Source organism: Ursus arctos, unplaced genomic scaffold (genome assembly GCF_023065955.2).
Source record: "Ursus arctos isolate Adak ecotype North America unplaced genomic scaffold, UrsArc2.0 scaffold_25, whole genome shotgun sequence".
NCBI classification, from domain to species: domain Eukaryota; kingdom Metazoa; phylum Chordata; class Mammalia; order Carnivora; family Ursidae; genus Ursus; species Ursus arctos.
Window position 1 is genome coordinate 45,195,123 of NW_026622930.1, and position 25,187 is coordinate 45,220,309.

General features: G+C 41.5%; 1 protein-coding gene across 2 annotated transcripts in view; it reads right to left on the minus strand.

Moving 5' to 3' along the window:
* Positions 1-25,187, minus strand: part of ARMH4 (armadillo like helical domain containing 4) — a 148,837-nt gene that overhangs the window by 74,099 nt on the left and 49,551 nt on the right. For both annotated transcript variants that reach the window (XM_026480300.4, XM_048220082.2), the window contains exons 4-5: positions 24,341-24,553; positions 2,626-2,883 (exon numbers count right to left, since the gene is read on the minus strand). In XM_026480300.4, coding sequence (XP_026336085.1) covers positions 2,626-2,883; positions 24,341-24,553 — 471 coding nt within the window. The remainder of the gene's footprint in view (positions 1-2,625; positions 2,884-24,340; positions 24,554-25,187) is intronic.

Consider the following 25,187-nt stretch of genomic DNA (forward strand, 5'->3'; position numbering starts at 1 on the left):
CTTCCCAGGAAATACTTACTGAAATCTGTATTGGTTTCCTATTTCCGCTGTAACAGATTACCACAAACCTAGCGGCTCAAAACAACACAGATTTATCACCTTACAGTTCTGCAGGTCAAAAGTCTGAAATGGGTCTTGAGAGGCCAAAATCAAGGTGTCAGCAGGTTGCGTTCAAGAGGTTCAAGATTCGAGGGGGAAATCTATTTCCTTGCCTTTTTCAGCTTCTGGAAGCTGCTCCCATTCCATGGCTCGTGGCCACATCACTGTGACCTCTGCCTCTCTCATCACATCTCTTTCTCTGACTCTGACTCTCCCACATCCCCCTTATGAGGACACTTGTGACTGACTCTATTGGGCCCCCCCAGATGGCCCAGAATAGCCTCCCCATCTCAAGACCCTTAACTTAACCACGTCGCTAAAGTCCTTTCTGCCAGGTAAGGTAACACATCCACAAGCTCCAGAGATTAGGACGTAGACATTTTGGGGGAGCCAGTATTCTACCTACCACAAAATCCATCACAAATAGGAGCGGTTTTCCTCTGTCTCATCTGACCTGAGAATATTTAGAAAACTGTATCAATTACTGTTGATCCAGAAGTTATCACTGGTTGTGAGTGAGTAGGAGATACTCCTGTCACTCCAAGAAAATGCTGATGAACAAATAAAATTCTAATCCCAGACACTACTTTTCAAACACAGTCTTCCCACAGTGGGAAGGAAAAAAAAAATCCAGCTTGGAAGATTTGTTCCTTGTTTTGGTTCCCAGGAAACTCGTGCTAAAAACATGTTGATAAAAGGAATTTATCAGGAAAGGAAGTGACAGTAAAAGGTAAGGGACATCTGGGGAAATGGTAAATTATTGTAGTAACAGAAACTCTCATTATTAAAAAAAACCTCAGGACTTGTGGGAATCACTTTTAAAAGCATCACAAATCACTAAACTGGTATCTGTAACTTAAGGATACTTAGCTGTGCATGGGAGCTGGAACCAGGAGGCAGCACAGAGGACAACAGGGCTGGCTTCCACATTTCTGCTTTGCCCTCTTATAACCTACACTTATTATACAACTCATCCTCCTCACAAACCTTTATGAAGTGGGTTCTGCTCTCATCAAAGAAAGGTACCACTCTTACTTTTCTCTCTGTCCCCAAGACCATGCAAAGTGCCAGGAACAGTGTAGGTGCTCAGTTAGGTCTGTTGGACGAATTAATTAACCAAATAAAAACGACAGTTCATCAAAGAAAAGCATTCCTCCTTAGATCATAAACCTTTAAAAGTTTTGCGAAGTCCAATTTCACCTTCAAAAAAAAAAAGAGCTGAAGTTTCTGGGTGGCTCAGTTGGTTAAGTGTCTGCCTTCAGCTCAGGTCATGATTTTGGGGTCCTAGGATCGAGCCCTGTGGGGCTCCCTCTGCAGCGGGGAGCCTGCTTCTCCCTCTCCCTCTGCCCCTCTCTGCCCGCATCACTCATATGCACTCACGTGTTTTCTCTCTCTCTCTCTCAGATAGATAGACAGATGGAATGATAGATAAAATCTTTTTTTTAAGAGCTTATTTTAAATTACACAATCATGCAATAACCTGACACAGCAATTTTCCAGCTCTGCACTCGTATTAACGCACTCACGCTTTCTCACCACAGATCTAAAAGAGAGTTTTCATCAGAGAGAAGAATGATCTTTAAGAAATCATATGCAATGGGATTCAAAATTGGACATTTCAACCGAAGCACCACGATACATGAGTATGATATTCCAGAGCCAAGTTCCAGACCTAGATCCAAATTTTCAATGAAATCGCCAAACACTGGTTCTATGACTTGTAAACATAACCTCTGTTGCACTGAAGGTTAGAAATGTGGCTAGCTGTCACAGACTAAGGGACTTTCAGAGAGGGGATTTCTCTGGAGAAGAGTAAGGCCTCAAAGAATCACCCAGAGCTTATAGTACCTCTCCAGAAAAAGCCAAGCAGAGACAGACAGGGGAGCTTCCCTGCTGACCGGGGAGAGAGTGTCTGAGGTGAGGTCAGCCTGCATCCACAGAGCCTCTCCCAGATCATTTAATTCAGGCCATGCCCAAGAGAGCAAGTACGTGGGTGTCTGGACACGGACTGCCAAACGGAGATGGTATCTGACGACCAAATGTAGCATTAAGAAGAAACGGAAAAGTGACAAGTCTGCCGAGCGTTCGCTCAGGAGTGGGGGAAGAATTCCTCCCAGGGAGCACATTTCACAGGGACAGAAGGTAACACATGTATTTGTTTTCTGACTTCAGACCACGCACGCGGTGTGTTCAGCACACTGGTTACTCATGGCTTCTCCCCATTTGGAAGTCCTCCCAAAACCTCAACTTGTCTTCCAGCTGGTAAGGAAAGATGGAATTCCTTCCAAAAACTAGGTAACTGTGCTCTTGGTGGGCAGCTGGAGACTGTTGGGAGCCTGGCTATTTAAGAGCACTAAATATAAACATATAAGAAAAAACGGATAACTTTTTCTGAAATGAACCCTCCATAAACACAACCAGAAAACCCACTTTGCTCCATAATCAATGCCAAGAAAGAAAGCTGTCACCTTAGAAAAAGAAGAGGAGGAGAGGGAGGAGGAAGAAAGAAACACACATGACTCTTACCCAGGCCCTGATTCTGCTGTTCCCACTCGATGGCGTCTGGCACCTGGTACGTGGCTCCATCCAAAGGGCCCAGGTTTCCCTGCTCGGAGCCAGGTTCTTGAGACGTGATGCCAGGGAGAGTAAACCCGGGCAGCTCAGCGTCACCGTCCAAGCTCTCATCCAGGGACTCTGCATCGTGATCTTCTTCATCTTCCTCCTCAGCTTCCTCTTCTTCATCTTCCTCCTCTTCATCCTCTTCATCTTCGTCTTCTTCTCCCTCTAGGAAAAAAGAAATCAACAAGAAACACAAAGGAATACGGTAAGTGCCTACCGATGAATCTTTTGAAATGACCCAAACACTACAAAACAATTGTGCTTGATCTCTGAAAACAAATTTTATAGCCAAAGTTGGGTGATGTGGGCCTTGCAAGATTATGTGCTCACCATATATCTGTGTTTTAAACCTTCAAGATCACAGTCATTTCAGCTTATTAGTACGCAGCTTATTATTTGGAGTCAAAGCTCAGGTAATACAAATTTTTATTAGTCAAATTTATATCGACAAAGGTAGAAAACATCCCTTCCCTGTTTTCTGAAGGTCATTAAAGATGAACCCACTAGGGGCGCCTGGGTGGCGCAGTCGTTAAGCGTCTGCCTTGGGCTCAGAGCGTGATCCCAGGGTTCTGGGACCAAGCCCCACATCAGGCTCCTCCGCTAGGAGCCTGCTTCTTCCTCTCCCACTCCCCCTGCTTGTGTTCCCTCTCTCACTGGCTGTCTCTCTCTGTTAAATAAATAAATCAAATCTTAAAAAAAAAAAAAGAAAAAAAAAGATGGACCCACTAGGTTAATATCCAAAATATATAAAGAACTTATACAATGCAACACCAGAAAAACAAATAATCCTGTTAAAAAAAATGGGCAGAAGACCTGAATAGACAGTTTTCCAGAGAAGATAAACACATTGCCAACAAACACATAAAAAGATGCTCAACATCTCTAATCATCAAGGAAATACAAATCAAAACCACAATGAGATAGCTCCTTACACCTGTCAGGATAGCTAGAAACAAAAAGACAAGAAAAACAAGCATTGGTGAATGAAAATGTGGAGAAAAAGGAACCCTCGTGCACTGTTGGTGGGAATGCAAAATGGTACAGCTACTATTTAAGACAGTATGGAGATTCCTCAAAAAATTAAATAGAAATCCCACATGATCCAGTAAGTTCCCCCCAAAGAAAATGAAAACATTAATTCTAAAAGATATGTGCACCCCTATGTTTATTGTGGCATTATTTACAATAGTCAAAATATGGAAGCAACCCAAGTATCCATGGATAGATGAATGGATAAAGAAGAAGTGGCATATACAAATACCATGGAATGTGACTCCGCCATAAAAGGAGTGAGATCTTGCCATTTGCAACAACATGAATGGACCTAGAGGGTATTATGTTAAACGAAATAAGTCAGGCAGATAAAAACAAATACCATATGATTTCACTTACATGTGGGATTTAAAAACCAAAACAAATGAATAAACAAACAAAAAGCAGAAAACAGACCCATAAATATGGACAACAAACTGATGGTTGCCAGAGGGAAGAAAGGATGGGAGATGGGCAAAATGGGTGAGGGGAGTGGGAGATACAGGCTTCCAATTATGGGATGAATAAGTCACAGCGATAAAAGGTACAGGATAGGGAATATAGTCAACGGTATTGGCGTATCATTGTATGGTGACAGACGGCAGCTACACTCGTGATGAACACAGTATAATGTACAGACTTGTCCAAGCACTACGTTGTACAGCTGAAACTAATGTAACATTGTGTGTCAACTATACTTCAATTAAAAAAAAAAAAAAAGATTTGCCCATTAGAAAGCACACTAAAATACTAACAGAACTTAAAGGGAGTGTCCCAATCCTTTTGTATCTTATAATACTAGAAACAAGAAAATTCATCATTTGGGCACAATTTTCCTTTTCCTCTTCTTCCATATCAGTGAGTAGAAGTCACAACATGTTAGGTGAGAGGTACATATATCCACTCCCAGCTCCTGTTGGATGATTGACCCAAGAAAGTGGAAACAATTACATCAACATTCTCAGTGCCACTCTAAAAGAGGTTAGGAAATAGGATATTGATCAAAGACAGTCAGAAAAGCACCCTTGAAAAAAATAATTATCATTACCATCATCATAAGAGTTAAATTTACAACTCGTCACATTTGATGCTTCAAGTGGAGTAGCTGTAGGAAACCTAAGATCCCCAATTTTACTTTGTTTCACCAATTTTAATTTTCTAGGAATACTTAGAGGCTCCACCCTCACCATCAATTCACCCTGAAAAGAAGAAGGAAAATGGCAGACTCTGCTTTTTTGGATGGGGAGATCAAGGAAAGCTTTTCTGGTAAGGTGAAGTCTGAACAGAGATTATATCAAAATAATGAATTCTCTTGTTTCATTTAGGTCAGCAAAAACAAAAGCCTTGAGGCATATATGCACTGTGTTCAAAGAATAGAAAAAACTGGCCTGGGAGCAAGAAGGGACAAGAAATGAGGTGGGAGGGGTAGGCAGGGGTCAGAGCTAACATATATTTCTAAGGAATGACGGGCTTCGGGGTGAAAAACAGGCTCTATCAGAGCAAGAGACAGAGCAGAGAGACCCATTACGAGGCTACTTCAAAAGCCAGGGAATAAGATGATGGTGCTTGTGGACGGGGATGTAGTTCTGGAAGCAGGAAGAGGTCATCAGGTCTGGGATGTAATGTGAAGGTAATTTGAAGGCAGAGCCCTACTGATAATTACGATGTGGGGTGTGGAAGGAAGATCCCACTTTATTAAAGATGGAAACTAAAGGGTAAAGAGCAAAATCAAGAATTGCATTTGAGGGGCACCTGGGTGGCTCAGTCGTTAAGCATCTGCCTTCAGCTCAGGGCATGATCCCGGCGTTCTGAGATCGAGCCCCACATCGGGCTCCTCTGCTGGGAGCCTGCTTCTTCCTCTCCCACTCCCCCTGCTTATCTCTCTCTCACTGGCTGTCTCTGTGTCAAATAAATAAATAAAATCTTTAAAAAAAAAAAAAAAAGAATTGTATTTGAGACACATTAATCGTGAGATTGCTATACCCGTGGCTTCCAAATGGAAATGCTGGAAACTTAGGGAAGATCAAAGCTAGAGATAAAAATTTAGAACTCATCAATTTAGAAATAATATTTACAGCCTTGAGACTGGCTGAGATCACCAAAAGAATGAGTGTGGGTAGAAGGAAAAGTGGTCCAGTCTAAATCCTGGGCAATCGAACATTTAGAAGTCGGCCAGCAGAGGAAGATTCAGCAAAAGACACCGAGAAGTGACCACTGAGGTGGTAGAAAAACCAAGACGAGCGTGGTGTGAAGGGAGTCAAGGGAATAAAACATTTCTGAAGGCCTGAGTAAGGAAACTGAGAATGTCCGTCCGATGTTGACATTACCTGTGGCTTTGACACTTTAGAAGTGATTAGTGACTTGCCCTAAGTTGTTCCGTGGAATGGGGCGGATAAGAGCCAGACTGGAGTAGTTGAAAAGAAAATTAGAAAAAAAGGAAGTAAATATTGAAGGAAAAAAAAAAAAACCTTACAAAACTCTTTGGAAAGAAGAACAGGACAACAATAGCCAAACTATGAAAAGAGCCCAGATGTCCATCAACAGATGAATGAATGAAGAAGATGTGGTATATATATACACACAATGGAAAATTACGCAGCCATCAAAAAATTGAAATCTTGCCATTTGCAATGATGTGGATGGAACTAGAGGGTGTTATGCTAAGCGAAATAAGTCAATCAGAGAAAGACAACTATCATATGAAATTTCACTCATGTGGAATTTAAGAAACAAACCAGAGGATCACAGGGGAAGGGAGGGAAAAATAAAACAAGACAAAATCAGGGAGGGAGACAAACCATAGGAGACTCTTAATCATCGGAAACAAACTGAAGGTTGCTGGAGGGCAGGGGGGTCAGGGGGTGGGGTAACTGGGTGATGGACATTAAGGAGGGCTAATGAGCACTGGGTATTATATAAGACTGATGAATCACTGAACTCTACCTCTGAAACCAATAATACATTAAATGTTAATTAATTGAATTAAAATTTTAAAAAATGTTAAAAAAAAAAAAAAAAGAACAGAAGAGGGTAGCTGGAAGGAAATACTGGAATACTAGAATTTGCTTGGAAGTTGATGGGTAAGATCTGGTAGAGAGGGGGAAACTGATGACTCAGGAGAGAGGGGAGAAGGCTGCCGGAGGAATGTCTGGAGATGAGGTTTGGCCGAGTGGTGGCCCACGTGGACTCGAGCCACACAAATGTACTGAGACTGTGTGACTGCGGACAAGTTACGGTGCCTCAGCTTCCTCATCTGTAAATCTGGGGTGATTCCTACCTCACAGGGCTGCTGTAGGATTACATTAGTGAGTATATAAGGTACTTAGGACTAAGCCTGGCCCATAGCGGCCACTCTGTGAGGTTGGTTTCTTTGCGATTACTGAGAAGGGCTGGCACCCAGGCCACAGGCTCCCTCAGAGCCAGCCTCCACTGCAGTGGGCACAGATGCAGGCACGAGGATAGATTCGGTGGTGGGAATATGTTTCTTTTATTTTCTCAGTCAAATAAGAAACTAAGAAGGAAAAAAGAAATGTTGGTGGTTTGAGGCGAGAGGAGAAAGTGTGAAATAGTCATCTTGGAGAATGCGCAAGTGAATTCCCCAGGAAAATGTGGGAGGACTGGCAGGCAGCCCCATGGGCCCACTTGAGATATGACATCATAAATTTAAAGTGAGACATGTTAAGGGGGTTGTGTTTTTCTCCAGCCACATTCAGCTGCTTGGGTGCAGGCATGGGTGGAAGGGTGGAGTAGGCAGAGAGAGAGCACCAGCAGCAAATTTTGCTAGAAGAGCTCAGTGGTGGAGGGGTGGGGAAGGGAGGTAAGGTTGATTGTGTGTGAAGGAAGTGATTGAAGATGGACCAGGCAAAGCATACAAACTCCCAACAGTAACATAAATAAGTCCTGGGGATCTAATGTACAGTATGGTGACTATAATTAACAACACTATATTGTATACTTGAAAGTTATTATGAGAGTAGATCTTAAATATTACCAACACACACAAAAAATAGTATTTATGTGCAGGGATAGAAATATTAACTAACCTTATTGGGGTAACCCTTTTGCAATATATAAGTGTATCAATCATTACATTGTGCACCTTCAACTTACATATGTTATGTGTCAACAATATCTCAGTAAAGTTGGAGGGGAAATAAAGATTGACCAGGGACTCTAATTAAAGAGAAGCTGAGGAAGAAGTTGGACAAAGAAAAAGTATGGGGTCATTGGAATTTGGAGAAAATTGTCAGGGATCTTCACAACTATTTGATGGCTTTGCTGACCTTCCTCCTGTAGACAGAAATTGGCCATAGGCTAAAAAGGACATTTCTTTATTTTTAAAGTATTATAAAATCACTTTTAGCTGCCTTTTCTTTCCACAGACCAACAAGGGTTGCACTTGATGGAATAATTGTGACAATATGATACTGATCCCCTAGGAACACGAAGGCAAAGCCCTGAGTTTCCAGCTGTCATCACTGAACCGTTAACCAATGACCACTACCAAGGACACCAAGGACAACTTCTACTTGACCCTCAATAAGCTCAGTGAATTCCTCCTCCCTAAAGTATTGAGCTATATGACCCAGCAGTCCCACTTCTGGGTATATACCTAAAGGAAACAATATCATTATCCCAAAGAGGTATCTGTGATCCAGTGTTCACAGGCACATAATTCACAATATGTAAGGTATGGAGACAACCTACATGTCCATTGACAGATGAATGGATAAAGAAGATGCGGGGCGCCTGGGTGGCACAGCGGTTAAGCGTCTGCCTTTGGCTCAGGGCGTGATCCCGGCGTTCTGGGATCGAGCCCCACATCAGGCTCTTCCGCTAGGAGCCTGCTTCTTCCTCTCCCACTCCCCCTGCTTGTGTTCCCTCTCTCGCTGGCTGTCTCTATCTCTGTCAAATAAATAAATAAATAAAATCTTTAAGAAGATGCGACATATGTGTAATAAAATATTATTCAACCTCTAAAAAGAAGGAAATCCTACCATTTGCCACACGGATGAAACCAAAGGACATTATGCTGAGTGAAAGAAGTTAGAGACAAATACTACACGGTATATGACTTATAGGTGGGATCTTAAAAAAATGTTTTTAAGTCTAACTCATAAAAACAGAAAGTAGAAAAGTCTTGCCAGGGGCTAGAGGGTGGGGAAAACAGGGAAAGATTGGTAAAAGGATAAAAACTGTCAGCTCTAAGATGAATAAGGTCTAAAGGTCTAACATACAAAATGGTGACTATAGTTGATAACACTGTATTGTATCACTGAAATTTGCTAAGAGAGAAAACTCAAATGTCCTCACACAAAAAAAAGTAATTCTGTGAGGTGATAGTTGTGTTAATTAATCCAATGGTGGGAATCCTTTTACAATGTTATGCATATATTATCAAATCACCATAAAGTACACTCTTATAATTTTATTTGTCAATTATATCTCAATAAAGTCAGAAAAAATAAGGCATAGAGCTACAAAAATAATGAAAAGGACCTCAAAAAGTCAGGCTGCATGCAAGCAAGCCTGGGCCAACAAAAGGGTCACTACCTTCATGATGTGATTCTAATGACACCGCTTAGGACAGCATGTCTCTTAATCTCTCCTATGCCCACCGGTCCTGATAGAGCCTTCTTTCTCCTCCTCCCTGTCCTGAAATGCCCAACATCAGATGTTTACTCCATGTCAGGGTATTCTCTTGGCAGAATACTCTCTCCAGAGTATACAATTTATACTGGAAAGGAAAGAAGGGCCCTGATTGTCTTGGGGAATAAGAGAGGAAAGCCTTCCCCTGCTACCACCAACCCCGCCCTTCAGCACAAAGGAACTTAAAAGGTTTACTATTTTGTCACTTTTAGTACTTGAGGAATTATATTGCAAGCCCGAGGAGATAGCTCTAGAAAAAAGGAAGTTTCAGGAACCTTGCAGAGAAGACAGGAGGAAAACAAGCCTTACTGGAGTGAGATTTCCCTTTATAGCCTTATTTCCTCATTATCTTTGTCAACCAGCAAATTTTCTTATTTTGTAAGAGCCTACCATCATTCTGTAGCTGTTAAACATCTTTAGTAGAATGTCACAGGTACCCTGCTGCAATTTTCTGTGGAATACTGACTGCTCTTACAGATCAGTAACTAAAAAAGGTATGATCACCCTTCCAAATATTACCAAAATAATGGATTTGATTGCAGTTTTACCCAAAAAGGTGGAAAACTACTGGATAAAGGAAGGATGCTCTTTTCTGTTGTATCACCAGTGACGAGTGCAGTGGTTGGCCATCAACAGTGCTCAAGAAGTGTTTGTTGAATGGATGGACAGATGAATGAATGCATAAACAACGAGCAAGATCCAGGTTTTTAACAAATGCCTAGACCTAAAGAAACAGAGTAACAATTAGTAAACAATTCCTCTAAATAATCTTGCAGCCAGCGCAAAGGCAACATACAAGAACAACAGGTGCGGAAGGCACTTGATGGAATGAGCACTGGGTGTTACATCCAACCAACGAATCACTAAACTCTAGCCCTGAAACTAATAATACATTAGATGTTAACTAAATCGAAATCAAATACAATTTTTTTAAAAAAGGAATAGGTGCAAAACAAACCAGAGTTGTATGCATAGATTTTCCACTTACAAAAACTAAAGAGAAAGTCATCTCTATTTCAACAAGTCTTTCAACCAGTCACACCCAAGAGCAACAATGAGGTCATGAACAGCTCTGAACACAAAAGGTAATGACATGAAATGAACGTTCAACAAATAAAACTGTGCCAAACACAGTAACAGGATCTCTGATCCAAAGAACTAAAAGGGAAGAACTCGCTCTATAACACTATCGGGTTGTATTTAAAGGTTATAGGATAATGCTTTCTGAATTTGGTGACTCTGTTAAAACCCAAATTTCATTTTCATGTATTTGAATCCTAAATAAGCTTGTGGATCAATGTAAAACACACATACACCCACACAATTATTCCATATTAAAATAACACAGGAAAAGAATTTAAAAAATGAACCTTTAAAAAGTAGCAATTGCTCTTGGTTTATCGGATATAACAGATACCAAGTAATAGTGATCAAAGACTTAAAAATTCTATTTGTCCTGAGAATCCCCGAAAAAAAACCCTACAGTCCAGGTACGGAAGGTTCAGAGAGTCGAGCCTGAAAATTTGTTCTGGTTGTGAAATGGAAAGAGCACTCTCGCACCTGACGCTTCCTTATTCCCAGGATGATTTGACACTGATTACCTCATGATACCAAGCAATCACAGTGACACTAACAGCGATCAAGGGGGCAGTCATGACGGTTTCTGAGTTACCACCTCTAGTGACAGACAAAATCCTCCCACCGCCTCACACTGTTCCCACGCCCGAGAACGTGGCACACATTACATAAACTCCCTGTCGCTCTTGCTGAACCAGCACCTGCTCAGGGTGTCCCACGGAATTCAGGATGCACGGTCCGGCACTGACTGCGGTTCCTTGCCATGGACCTGACAGATTTTTTCATGGTATTCTTACTAAGATCAAGTCACTTGCTGGCATGTCCACTGCCAAGAATTCTGACACCTAACAACAGTGAAAACCTGACAGGTGTCAGCCAAAAAACCGACCACAGGTGTTTGGAGAGTCGATGGCTCAGCAGGCAATGGGGACGCGGACGGGTTCAATGTCTCATTGCTGGGCTTGAGGGGCACTGAAACTGTACCATGAAAACTGCAAACATTAAACAGATGTCAGGCAAGTGCCACACGGTGAAGACATGCTTGGTGATATCAAGCAGTGTGTCCACAGCTTCCACGGAGAAATGTCCTGTTGCAGGTGGCAGGGAGGAAAAAATATCTGTCTGGACAGTATCCTCTCTAAGCCAGTTTCACCTGTCTGGCCGCTCTCCGACAGATTCCCTCAACAGCTGTTTTATAACCCATAACAATACTTGGAACTTACATGGGGCTTTTCTTCGGAGGAACTCAAAATGCTTTGCAGGCATTATCCTCAAAGCTTACACGGTCGGCGAAACAGAAAGCAAGTCTGATAAACTTTGTTTTGCCTATAGCCTACATAGCTCGTGACAGAACTGCCTTGAATACTTGAACATAATAGCAGAGCCTCAGACAGGCTTATTAAACCCAGAATCTTCAGCTCTCTAGGCGAGGCCTGTTTTATTTGTTGCAAACATTTCTGCCTAAGGTCACCAAAACCAAGAGTTTGAATTTTGTTCAGGATCAGAACCGTGGGTTAACTCCCAACAAAATCAAAATAGGACGGACGGGAGAAAATTTACCCCATGGTCGTGGCCTAAGTCACCTGACTCTGCTATAAAGTCCAATTGCCATCAATTTAACAAGCAGCTCCCACCCAAGGTCCTCAGTTTCTCTCATTCCATTTTTATCACAGTTTAGACATTTTTAGATTTCCAGAAGCCAGAGATGTAGCCAGCACTCCCGGAGTATTACTAATGAGGGGAAGCTTGGTTGAGAATACATTGTCCCAAAAGTGGAGGTAGGAAGAATTCCAATGGTAATACTCGTACCCAACATAACCTGTCTCTCTTTGTTGTTGTTTTTTAAGATCTTCTTTATCTGACAGAGAGAGAGAACAGCAGAGGGAAAGGGAGAAGCAGACTCCCCGCTGAGCAGGGAGCCCGATGCGGGGCTCGATCCCAGGACCCCGGGACCACGACCTGAGCCAAAGGCAGACGCTTCACCAACTGAGCCACCCAAGCGCCCCAGCAACCTCTCTTTGATTTACAGGAAGAAGAGGATCTCACCTGCACGTTCTGTCTCTTTGGAAGAGCAACCATCAATCTGAATCATCATCTTTTAAGTGTCAAACTTCTCTTTTTAGTGGCCCTTTTCTTTCCTTTATGAAGTTTAAAATTAAATCTAAGGTGAACAAATTAGGGCACATGAAAAAGAGAAAGAATACCATAAAGAAAAAAACAGGGTGGCTTGCCTGGGCAGATGCTGAGTACGTATTAGTCTTTCTCCCACTTCCCCCTTAAATGGAGTAGCTCAGACACATCCCAGTGGCAGATTTCTAAAAGAAGAAACATTTCGGGGCGACTGGATGGCTCAGTCAGTGGGGTGTCAGACTCCTGGTTCCGACTCAGGTGGTGATCTTCCAGTTGTGGAATGGAGCCCCACAATGGGCTCTGCGCTCAGCGGGGAGTCTGTTTCAGATTCTCTTTCCTTCTCTCTCTGCCCCTCGCCCTCCCCCCACCACTGGCACTCTCTCAAATAAATAAATAAAATCTTTAAAAAGATAAAAAATAAATAAAATCAAGAGGAAACATTCATTGGCAAGTGTTTTCCTGCCAATCTCTATACAAATATAAACAAAAGCCACGGTAGCCAAATGATTTCCACACTTAAAGAGGGACTGAAGCACTGGGGATGGCGCTGCTTTTATTTTCCAGACTTTTTTTTAACTTGGGCATCCAACTGGGTACAAAACTGGAAAGCCAGAAAAGAAAAATATTTAAACTTGTTTTGAGGATATGAAACAATTCTCCAGCAGATGGCTCTCTGGTATCATAAGGGGTTGAGGCACCCCAGAAGCTTCTGAAATAAATGTCCACCAAATTCAGCAGCTCACAATGTTAAGCTGACTCAAAATTTATAGAATTCTCTTATATTTCTAAAATCTTAACTCTTCCTGCCAACCAAATGCTTTCACATTTTATCATGTAATACTGGATATATACAATAGAATATACATGTAATGAACTGAATTCCAGAGAATTTAAGAACTGGAATATTCCAGCTCTGGCTTCCCAAAATGGATGTAAAGAATCACTTCAGTTTATTGAGCTCCCTGTTACCTGCAGATGTTGGTATGCATTCCAATGAAAGGAATGAAATAATGTTCAACCCCACAATGGGATGCAAGAAATCTAGGCAAACTCCCACTGAGTTGCTAGCAGAATGGCAACCACTTCTTCGTTCACATAAAAAGTGTTTAACTTCAGGTCCAACATAAGCACTGGATTTCAAGTGATAACAACAAGCAGGACAAGTCAAGCAGGAAGCACATCAATTAAAGAAGGTAATGGTCCTAAAACCATACACTCCATCATTCATCACTTACCCAATGCTTGGTAACCACAGACCACAACCACTGTCTGGATACAAGACAGAAAGATCTGACTCTGCCCACCTGCCCTTCAGGAGGTCTGGAGAACTCATTTAAGAGCACAAACTGATGATCTATTGCTGGGAAGATAAACTCTTTTTGGGAGTACATACTAATAAAAATGAAATGGGATAGGTAAACTTGTGGATTGAGTGCCAACACTTAAAATATCCGAGTGCTCCACATAAAAATCAAAATTTTCAGCTTATCCTGAAACAATTCCAAGATCTGGCATCACTGAGCTCACATACTCCTCCTGGCAACGAGGAGCTTCTGGCTGCTCAGCTCTTACCTTGTTTCCTATACACAGTGTAACTTCTTCTTTTGTCTTCCTCATCCCTGCCCCCACAGGAATATGAACGAGCTCTGTCTGGATCAGAGGGGGTATGTGCTCCCTCCTGCGTCACACTCACCACTCCCTACCGTCTTAGGCACCTTCCTCTTTGCTCACTTACGTTGTCCACCTGGCCCCTGACCCATGGTTGCACGGAGAAGATGTGACTATTTCGTTATAACAATTCATACACAGTAGTAAATGATAAATGAGACCTAATTTTAATTGATAAATGATGTAAAATGTTCATATTTACTTTGCATTTACTCCAGGCCATGCAATCATTCACTACATGAAAGATCTCATTTTATTCTTACAAGAAGAGATAGGAACATCCGTGGCCCTGCTTGACACAGAGAAAAAACTGAAGTCTAAAGAAATTAAACAATTTAGTCAAGATCACAGTGCTGGTTCATGACGGGGCTAAGACTTAAACAGAGATATGTCCATGTAAGCCCAGAACCAGAGCTATTTTTGCTGAGTCTATACAGCTCCTCATTGTGGGCTGGGTGGTCTGAGAGGCTTCATAAAGGAGGATGAGTCTGAGCTGAACTGTTTATATGTCCCCTTCCTGTCCTCTTTCAACTTTATAGCCTTCTGTTTATAGAGTAGCACAGCACTAATTATTATTAATTACACAATGCGATAGTGAGCCTGTTAGGATACAGGTACATTTCTTGGGTAGCGAGAAGTGTTATACTGCCTAGACGTGAATCATGCTGTGCTTTTAACCGAGATGGGATTTTCTCTTAAGGGTGGGATGGTGTCACTCATGATGTTTGACTGGCTGTCAGCTGCCTAGGGATTAAAGGTGTGTCCTTGAACGTGCAAAGCAGGGCCAATAATATGTGGGATTGGGGATTCCCTGCTTGATGGTGGGCCCTAGAGTAAATTTATGTCTTGGTCTTGGCTCTTCCGTGTGGGGGCAGAGATGAGGAAGACAAAAAAAGAAGTTACATTATGTATAGGAAACAAGGCAAGAGCTGAGCAGCCAGAAAACCTAGCAAGGTGCTTGAAAACTGTTCTAATGCTTTGGGCATAGAATATAAAAAATCTTCTCAGTGGAAGGGGTCAGGGTCTGGAAGCTCTGAGAGCTTATTAGCTAAGGTAAGATCAGAGAAACCTGTATGTCGTGAGCCTAATTCACTTTGTGTTTCTTTTATTTTCTTGGTTTATTTGCTGGGTGTTCCCTTAGGTTTGAGCCAAGTATGTTTTTGAATTTCTACTAATTTCACCTGGAACAAGAGAGAGGGTTTTTGCTTATGCTCTAGCTAGAGTTTCAATAGGATATAGGACGCTATATCCACGTGAAGCAGATACCCTGAGAAAATTGAGGGAGCAGTGTCGGGCCCTCTGCCCACCTGCAGAATTTCTTTCTCATAATAAAACACTGGAAATTCTTGACACGTTTTTAATAGAAGAAATTTCCACAGAATATTTTGTTTGCAGAACAATGCAGAAGGAGGCAGAATGGCTGAAGAAGAAAAGGCACCGGTAAATTTAGACAGATTCAATGCAAAGCTTTCACGACAAATGCCATGTTTCCAAGTGTGAACATTCTTAAAATCTTGTAAGGCCGGGGCGCCTGGGTGGCTCAGTCGTTAAGCCTCTGCCTTCGGCTCGTGATCCTGGAGTCCTGGGATCGAGCCCCACATCAGGCTCCTCTGCTGGGAGCCTGCTTCTTCCTTTCTCACTCCCCCTGCCTATGTTCCCTCTCTCACTGGCTGTCTCTCTCTGTCAAATAAATAAATAAAATCTTTAAAAAAAAAAAAATCTTGTAAGGCCATTCAAATTATGTTTTTATTCTAGTCTTTCCCTTTGGGGTTATGTATGCATTTAACTTCATGGTTATGAATATAGCCAGAAAAATTGCAATTGATAATATACTTATGTTATTTTATACAATGTTAAGGTTTGTGATTGTCTGTATTCCAATGCAATAAAATTATCAAGTTTATACCACTAAAGGATAGTTATGTCTAGCTTCACACTGAAAAAGCATGCCTTTTTAAAATGCCTTCATTTTCTGCAAATACCTAAAACACCCTTGAAATCACAGCCTATTATGTGGTTATAAGCTACGTGTTTGCTTCCACAACTGCACAAAACCACCACACACGGAAAGCCCCATGTGGACCAGTCCTCACAAGGATTCTCAACACTGGAGCACGGGCCCAGATGAATCACTCGGAACCAAGCCTTTTGCCTGGGTTCTGAACATCCTTGAGAGAGAGACATGCTGCAGTTCCCTATAAATCAAGTATTTGGTAGCCTGAGACTGAGCCCCTGGCTGCCTCCTCTACATTGAAAGGCAGTTGCTTCTGTTTATGAAAAACTATTCTTGGGGCGCCTGAGTGGCTCAGTCGGTTAAGCATTGGACTCTTGATTTTGACTCGGCATCATCTCAGGGTTGTCGGGCTCAGCGGGGACTCTGCTTCTCTCCCTCTCCAGCTGCCCCTCCCCCTGCTTGTGTGCTCTCTCTCTCTAAAATAAATAAATGAATCTTTTTAAAAAATTATAAAAAACCCTATTCTTAAGAAACAATTCATCTAGGGGCGTCTGGGTGGCACAGCGGTTAAGCGTCTGCCTTCGGCTCAGGGCGTGATCCTGGCATTATGGGATCGAGTCCCACATCAGGCTCCTTCGCTAGGAGCCTGCTTCTTCCTCTCCCAGTCCCCTGCTTGTGTTCCCTCTCTCACTGGCTGTCTCTATCTCTGTCAAATAAATAAATAAATTCTTAAAAAAAAAGAGAAATAATTCATCTAACCAATAAGCTAAATTAGAAAAATATACTTGATTACATGTCTGTAAGCTGATGGCTAATGTGGTGCATATGGTATCTATTCACCATCCCTTAGAATGTTTTCCACATTTTTGGATTTGTCATCACTTATTTTTTTAATAAATATCAATAGAACAATGAGTAAATATATGTACACAAATCTATACACCTGCACGCACACCCCCCCCCCAAGAAACTCACAAGCATAAATATCATTTCCTTATTTCTACAAACTGGGGCTAAGCTCTCGTTCCTAATTCTCAGAGTCCTTTTTTTCTGTAATTAGTTGTGTGATACTTTCCCACCTTCTACCCTTGTATTTCTGTTATTTATGTATCTATTTTAATTATTCTACTAACATTTATGCAAGATCCACTCCCGTTTATTCTTTTTTATTATCTGAATCACCACTTGCTGAATGTGCACCGAAATGAATGAACAAAACCTGTGCATATACAGAAGCCTAAATCCTTTTATCATCCTGAGCCATTATGTAAAATTTCATGTGTGTCTAAGGGTGAGCCTTACTAAGCAGTACTAAATTTCTACTTCCTAGTGCTGGGCAGCAAACACTCCAAAAAAAAGGAAAAAGTCAGCTCTAGAATAATTTTTGCTTAGTTGTGATTATGCCAATAAATGAATCTTATGATAAGCATACTAGAAAACTTAAGAGTGAATGTCAGTTCTTTCTTCAACAGCAGAATTTGTAAGCAAAGCTTTAGGATAATACATCATAATATTGATTTTAAATATTTCTGAAATACGACTGGCAATGTGAGCATTAGTAGCAAACATGGGATGACCATTCTGAGTGCTAAGTAATTTACTGTACTAACATGCTGGTACTTAAGAACAAAGATCTATCATAAATGCCAGAGGAAGTATGATGATTTCAGGACAAGACAACAAAATGACTTACTATCAGAGGCAATCGATAACTGAAATCACCAGCAATTCTGTGTCATGTAATATATGTGAAGATGATGCAAAGAGAGAAAAAAAAATCCTTCCCTAATGTACTTGGCAATGGTATTAGATGTTTCCTGTGCTCATGTTAATAGTTATAAAATTATTAATTTTTATTAAATTCCCATTGCTTTTGCCAGAACAAGCATGGAGGGGAGAATTCAGCATTTAATTCAGGAAATCAATTCATCTCTAACAGTCAAACAAAGGGCATATTCCATCAAATACTCTTTTCCTTATCTTCCCCATTTGTATATTAGTTAAGTGGCTCTGGTACTGAGGCAAAATGAAATCCGAAGCATTTCCAAGAACTAAGGCCAAAACTTGTACCCCTTCTTAACACAGAGTGAACACCCTTAACCTCATACCGCAGTATTAAAAGTAACAGTGGGCGACAGTTCGAATTTACTCCTTGCTTGATCTTTCCTATTATATCCACTGAGCAGGACCCAAAGGTAAATCACATAAACTGGGGTTCATAAATACGGCCTCAAGATGAGATTTTGAATACTCTGTCTCATTCATCCATCCTAGCTGCCTTCTGAGTTGAAAAGTTACATGAGAATTGAGAAAATAATAAGAAAATACTCTCTGAAAAGGAGTGCAACCTGAGAAGACCAAAAACATCGATTTTGTGAATAAAGTGCAAGTAAAGAGCGAACACTTCTCTCATAGACACTGCACATATTTTTAAGTATCCTCAGTGGAGCTATTAAAGGAACCATCTCTGACTCAGACTTTTCCACGACGCCACCTAGAGAACGCATTTCCCAATCCATTTCGGATTGACCAATACAAAGATGAACCAAATAAATATGAAGTCAAAACCTTGACTTCAGTAGCGATGATGAGGCCGCCACACGATGGAAGTCTCACTCAGTCATCCGAATGAAGGCACACTTTTCCAACATGGCTTTCTTCTGAAATTCCTGTTATCAGAAGAGAGAACTAGGACAGATAGAACTGAGAATTCCAAATAAGAAAGGAGAGAGAACACTATTGCTTCAGCAGAAGAAAGGAAAAGGTGCTGTGAATACATCATGGAAATGCTCTCAGAGGACAGTAGAAAACATCCATGAAATTAAAGACACGCACACACACACACACACACACACACACACACAGACACGCTCACAAAGGCAGGAAAATGGATGTCACCAGAAAAGATAAAACAACAGATAACACAACAATGACAGCTTTCTGCCCCATGTGTTCTGCCTGGCTGGGAAAAGATGTCAAAAATGCAATTTTTGAAAACCTAAATATTAAGGACAACCAAAATGGTCTTCAAAAAACAAGGGGAAAAAAACCATCGGGAAAGAAAAAACTACAGTTAAATGATATATTTGGTCTTATTTTTTAAAAACCAGGATGTTAAAGAAAGGTTTAACATGACTTTCCTGTTGGATACTAAGAATTAAAAAATCTCTTTATGTGTTAAAAAAAGGTAACCTGTTATATGTCTACATATAATGTACATCATAAGTTTAAAAAAAAAAAAAAAAGGTAATTCTCCAGCATGTCAATTAGTGTGAGTTTGTTCGATAAAGCCCATAATAAATGGGCCTTTGGAAACACGAGGAAACGGGAACTGTCTGGGATAACGTCACTGGATTAGACAGCCCCAACACTCAGCCTATTATGCCTACAGAAAGACATTAAATGGGATCAGTCAGATCAAGAATTCACCTTCTCCAGCCCAGGGACACTGGTATTTCTTCTTCTCTTACAGAAGAGCAATAAGCTAACCCCCAGAGCAATCTTGAGAGAATCCAAGCCAATTCACCATGTTCCCAAGTCTGCCTGGTCAGCACCAAGAAGAGCACCAAGTGGTTTCCCCTTTCCCACTAGCTAGAAGGCCCAGACATTGCCTTCTAAACGTTAAGGGAGGAAGTCTGGGGGTGTGAGAAAGGATTACCAAAATCTAATCACAAGAAATCTTTTGTTTTTGTAGTCTTACCTCTCACATGTACTGAGAAGCCTAGTACTTGGTACAAATAAATCCACAATCGATTTTTTTCTGAATATCGAATTGTTAAAGCAATAACCTTCCACCCTACAGAATTATTGTTACAATTTTACAGCACAGATAAATTTCCACCCTCTGTAGGAATACAGGAAAGGCTAAAATAAGTTTGATTTTTTAGAGTAAGTGGATATTCTCAGTTGGATTTCTAAAATACAGAAAGCAGAGGGACGCCTGGGTGGCTCAGTCCGTTGAGCAACTGACTCTTGGTTTCGGCTCAGGTCATCTCATGGGTCGTGAGATGGAACCTCCCAGGAGCTCCACACTCAGCAGGGAGTCTGCTTAAAGATTCTCACCCTCTGCCCCTCCCCTGACCTGTGCACGCACACACGCACACGCTCTCTCAAATAAATGGATCTTCAAATTAAAAAAAAAAAAAGAAAAGAAAGAAAGCAGAACTTCTTTAAGTAAGAAATATTGAAAGACCTAGTCCATTTGCTATTAGGGTTAAAATATTCTAAAGAACATTAACCCAGATTTAAAAAAAAAAAAAATCCAAGCAAATTTTCGTAAGTAATCAGAAATTGTTAAGTTCCCATTACGGAACAGAGAAAGACATTAATATTCACCAAGAAAAGGATATCAACCCATGGAGATCATGTCCAAAAATTCATTTATAAAGTTATATACATGCAACTAACTTGCCATTCTCCTATTTTGAATAAAAAATTAGAACACTTTTCTCATGTTTATATTTCAAAGATGATGAATGCAGACCTAGTGGAGTTATGCCTAAGTATAATGCATTTTTTATCACCCTGAAAACATTTATTTCCTAAAAAAAAAAAAAAAAAAGGAGAGAGAAGTAAAGTGTATCAGGCAAGGTGACAGAGAAACCGTTATCCCTTCAAAAATCACACCGTATTTTTGCTGACAAGGTAAAAGACCTACTGAAATAGGCACAAGGCCCTGCTCACTTATCGGGGCAGGCTGTCTTCAGTAGTGGAGAAATGTAAAGCACACTGAAACTTCCCCTGCACTACCAACGCACATCTCTCAAGAGCATGTTGCGGAACCAGAGCCCATCTGCCTTCAGAGACCACTGACACACTTCTCAGAAGCAGACCCTTGTTAAGCGCTGAATTGCATCCCCACAAAAAAATATATAACCTGCCGCACTTGTGAATGTGACCTCCTTCGAAAATAGGGTATTGGCGGATATAACCAAGTGGTGATGAACTTACTGGGGTGAGTCCTAATCCAGTGGCTGGTGTTCTTGTAAGACCAGGGAAATCTGGGCAGAGAGACATACTCAGGGACCACAGCCATGTGAACATGGAGGCAGGGGTTGCAATTAAGTTGCCGCAAACGAAGAAACTCATGAGGCCACCGGAAGCTGGAAGAAACGAGGGATGATCCCCCCCTCTCGAGGCAGGGGACAGAGCATGGCCCTGCCTACACCTTGATTTCAGACTTCCAGGCTCCAAAACTACAAGAGAATAAATTTCTGTTGTTTTAATCCATCGGTTTGTGGTATTTTGTTACAGTAGCCCTAGAAAACTAAGACACTCAGTCTCTTATGTTGTAGAGACATGAAGAAGGAGACAAAGACCACAGGGTGCCAATTAGATACAAATTTGAGTTTCATTCGAGCCATTAATTATCCCTTAAAGGATAAACATTCAGAAATTTCTACCAAGGTTCTTGCTTCTGGGTTGTCTGCTGTCTAGTAAGGGCAGGTCTTGCCCATCTACCATTGGGAAAAATATTCCATTCTCTGGAGAAGTGCTTCTGTCCCCTAGTGGGAAAGAAGATACTAAAATAACATCTAAGGAGTTTAATAATATTAAATAAACACACATCTTAAGTCGGAGAACTGTATGTCATTTGTCAACCCGTCACAGAGATTAAAACTTGAAAGGTAGGTAACTTGACATAGCACGACCTACTGTTCTGGGTAAGAATAAATGATCTGCCTCTGGGTATATATAATCCTACAATAAAATTAAAGTCCTTCCCCCAAAGCTCTCAAGGTATGCTTACATTCCTGGGCAAGGTGGAAACCCGCACTGGGGAGGCCCCCAACACATTCAGGAGTCTAGCAGCCTTCTCTGTCTAAATAAGTGTAGCCCAGAGGAGTAGAGGCATCAGCATAAAATTCGTTGTGACATTATTAACGTACACTGATTAAATAGAAATGGCACTTCCCGGGATCTAGGAGAAAAGGCGTGCTCATTCAAAATCTGATCTTCAGCCCAACAGTGTAGCAGAAAGAACATTTTTAAACCAAAAACGTCTTTCATAAGCCTTGATGAGGATCGTGATTTCGATCAAAAACTGACAAAATGTATTGTCAAAAAGAAGCCAGAATTGAACTGTGTAGAAGAAAAGCACTAAAACTCCAGGACATCTTAGGCAAGTCAAGAAAATTCTCACATATTTCAATGCAACTGCCATCATCTACTAAATTTAGAAAATTATTGCAGTTTCGCAAGTATGGATTACTCACAAATATATTTTTTTTCCTCTGATTTAATGAGCCCTGCCGGGTAAAGCTGTCATCTCTAACTCAGGTTAATTTGGGGGAACCTGCTTTTTCCAGATGGCGTCAAGGAGAGCAGACAGCTAATATGAGATTAATCTCAAAGTCACACGTTTTTTATCTCGATGTGGAGTGCAAGAGCTGTTAGCCTCAGAGCTTGCTTTGATCCATCTCTTAAACCAGCATCCTACTATGGATTCTCCAGAATATTCCCAAAATGTCATGTTTCTCTGCCAGAAAACTGCCATTGTTACCCTGAGAGTGTGATAGACTCTGCAGCAAACCTGGCTGAACCACCCTCCCTGCTCTTCAGGAGATGAAATATCAAATAACAGCACGTCCTATGTCTTTACGGCATCAAGCCCATGGCTAATTTAGTGCCCCAAAGCTTACCTGTCCCCTAGATTAGTTCTAGAAACTCAGCATTACAAATCTCTGGACCTCCGGCCAGAAGCCGTTCACCTGCCAAAATGCTGATGAATTAAATGACCTTTCATCGTATTTCCAGTCTTCTTGTGTGTGGTTGTGAGGCTGGGCTCCAGGCATCTTTTTCATGCTCACAGCCAATGTCTTGGAAAGTATAATTTGGCATGCATTTCTCAGTCTTCACAGGTGAAGAGACTGCCCCCCGCCAAACAGTACAACATCCTAACCCGGAGATGTTCATAAAGAAAAAAAAAAAGAAAGAAGGAAAGAAAAACCCCAGCACTAACAACGAGAGCAGTGCTGTGAAAACACAATCCACTATAAAATGTCCACCTAAGAAAATCTGGTGGGGAGGGGCGCCTGGGTGGCACAGCGGTTAAGCGTCTGCCTTCGGCTCAGGGCGTGATCCCGGCGTTGTGGGATCGAGCCCCACATCAGGCTCCTCTGCTGTGAGCCTGCTTCTTCCTCTCCCACTCCCCCTGCTTGTGTTCCCTCTCTCGCTGGCTGTCTCTATCTCTGTCACATAAATAAATAAAATCTTTAAAAAAAGAAAATCTGGTGGGGAAACTCGAATTTTCCATTTAAACCAGCATCCTCAATGAAGCCTGCAGATCTAAATCATCTAAAGCACTCTTTAAAAATGTGGACGCCAGATCACACCCTACACCAACTGAATCAGAATCCCTGGGAGGGATCAGGCGGTTGGATTTTTTTAAAGCTCCACTGATTTGTGTACGTGACCCTAATGTTCACCTGGAGTTAAGAACTACTGACCTAGACCAGAGGCCGGCAAGCTTTTTCAGTAAAGGGCCGTACCGTAAATGATCGAGGCTTTGTGCGCAGTCTCTGTCACGACTCGACTCTGATCATCTGGCGCTAAAGTAGCCACAGAGAAGATGGAAATGAGCAAGTGCAGCTGGGTCCCAATCCAGCTTTATTGAGGAACACTGAAATTTGAATTTTATTTAACTTTACATGTCACAAAATAGTGTGCTGCTTCTAATTTTTTTTCAATCATTTGAAAATGTAAAGATCATTCTTAACTTGCAGGTCATACGAAAATAGATGGCAGGCCAGATTTGGCCAGAGCACAGTTTATTGACCCCTGATCTACACAGCAGATGGAATACATACCTCTCAATCTTTTCACAAAAACATCATTTGCAGGGCGCCTGGGTGGCTCAGTGGGTTACGCGTCTGCCTTTGGCTCAGGTCATGATCCCAGGGTCCTGGGATCGAGCCCCACACTGGGCTCCCTGCTCAGCAGGAAGCCTGCTTCTCCCTCTCCCACTCACCCTGCTTGTGTTCCCTCTCTCTCTCTCTCTCTGTCAAATAAGTAAATAAAATAAAATAAAATAAAAAAAACCAACAACAACAACATTTGCTCAGTGACTCTGTCAGTCAGTCCTAGAAAAGATCCCCTTCAAAGCATGGGTACCTTCAGATTCAAGTTGGTCCAGGCCATATGAGGCAGCCGTATTAACATGGCTAATGGATGGGACAACGGTTCTTCTCTCCGAGGAGGCCTCAGCATCAGGAAGCACTGGGAAAAGGCTGGGGGCTTCCTCCATTATTCCAGGGGGAGTCACTGGAGAGCCCCACACTGGTGTGAACAATTCCTCGTTTGGCCCCGTGAGAGTGTCCATTAGGTCTGTCAAACACAAGAGATAGCCCTTGACCCAAAGATGATCATCAGGGGAAATATATACACGTCTTTCTGCTTTTTAAGCAAGAAATGATCAATGAAACCAGTATCTTATATGCAGCAAGTCTGGCACTTAGACCAGCTCCCCCTTCCCACAGTGCATCAATCCAGCTATGCAAGGCACTTTATCATCTGGGAAAATGTACTGTCTCAAATCAGAAGTTAATTTTTAAAATTTTGATTTCCCATTTATTCTACTGACAATTTTAGGGATTTCACACAATTTTATACGATTTACTGCCAAAGATAGGAAATTTAACAAAAAAGTATTAAAACAGATGTCAAAGACTACTTTTAAAAGTCAAGTCAAAGGGTAAGGGTATCTGTGTCTAGAATATGCTCAATTTCAATGCAGTCAAATTTAGCCCCAGGTTTTCCCAAATATAAGAAACTCTAGAATAGTAGTATTTTGCACGTCTGGTAGATCATCAGAATCTCTGAGGTAATTTTTTAGAAGTCTATTTCCATGCTTTCCAGATATCCCAACTTACTAAATCAGAATCTCCTTTGCGATGAAGCCAGAAAAACTACTTTTTAAAGCTCCTAGGATCTGGATGCATAGACTCTTATATACATCGCT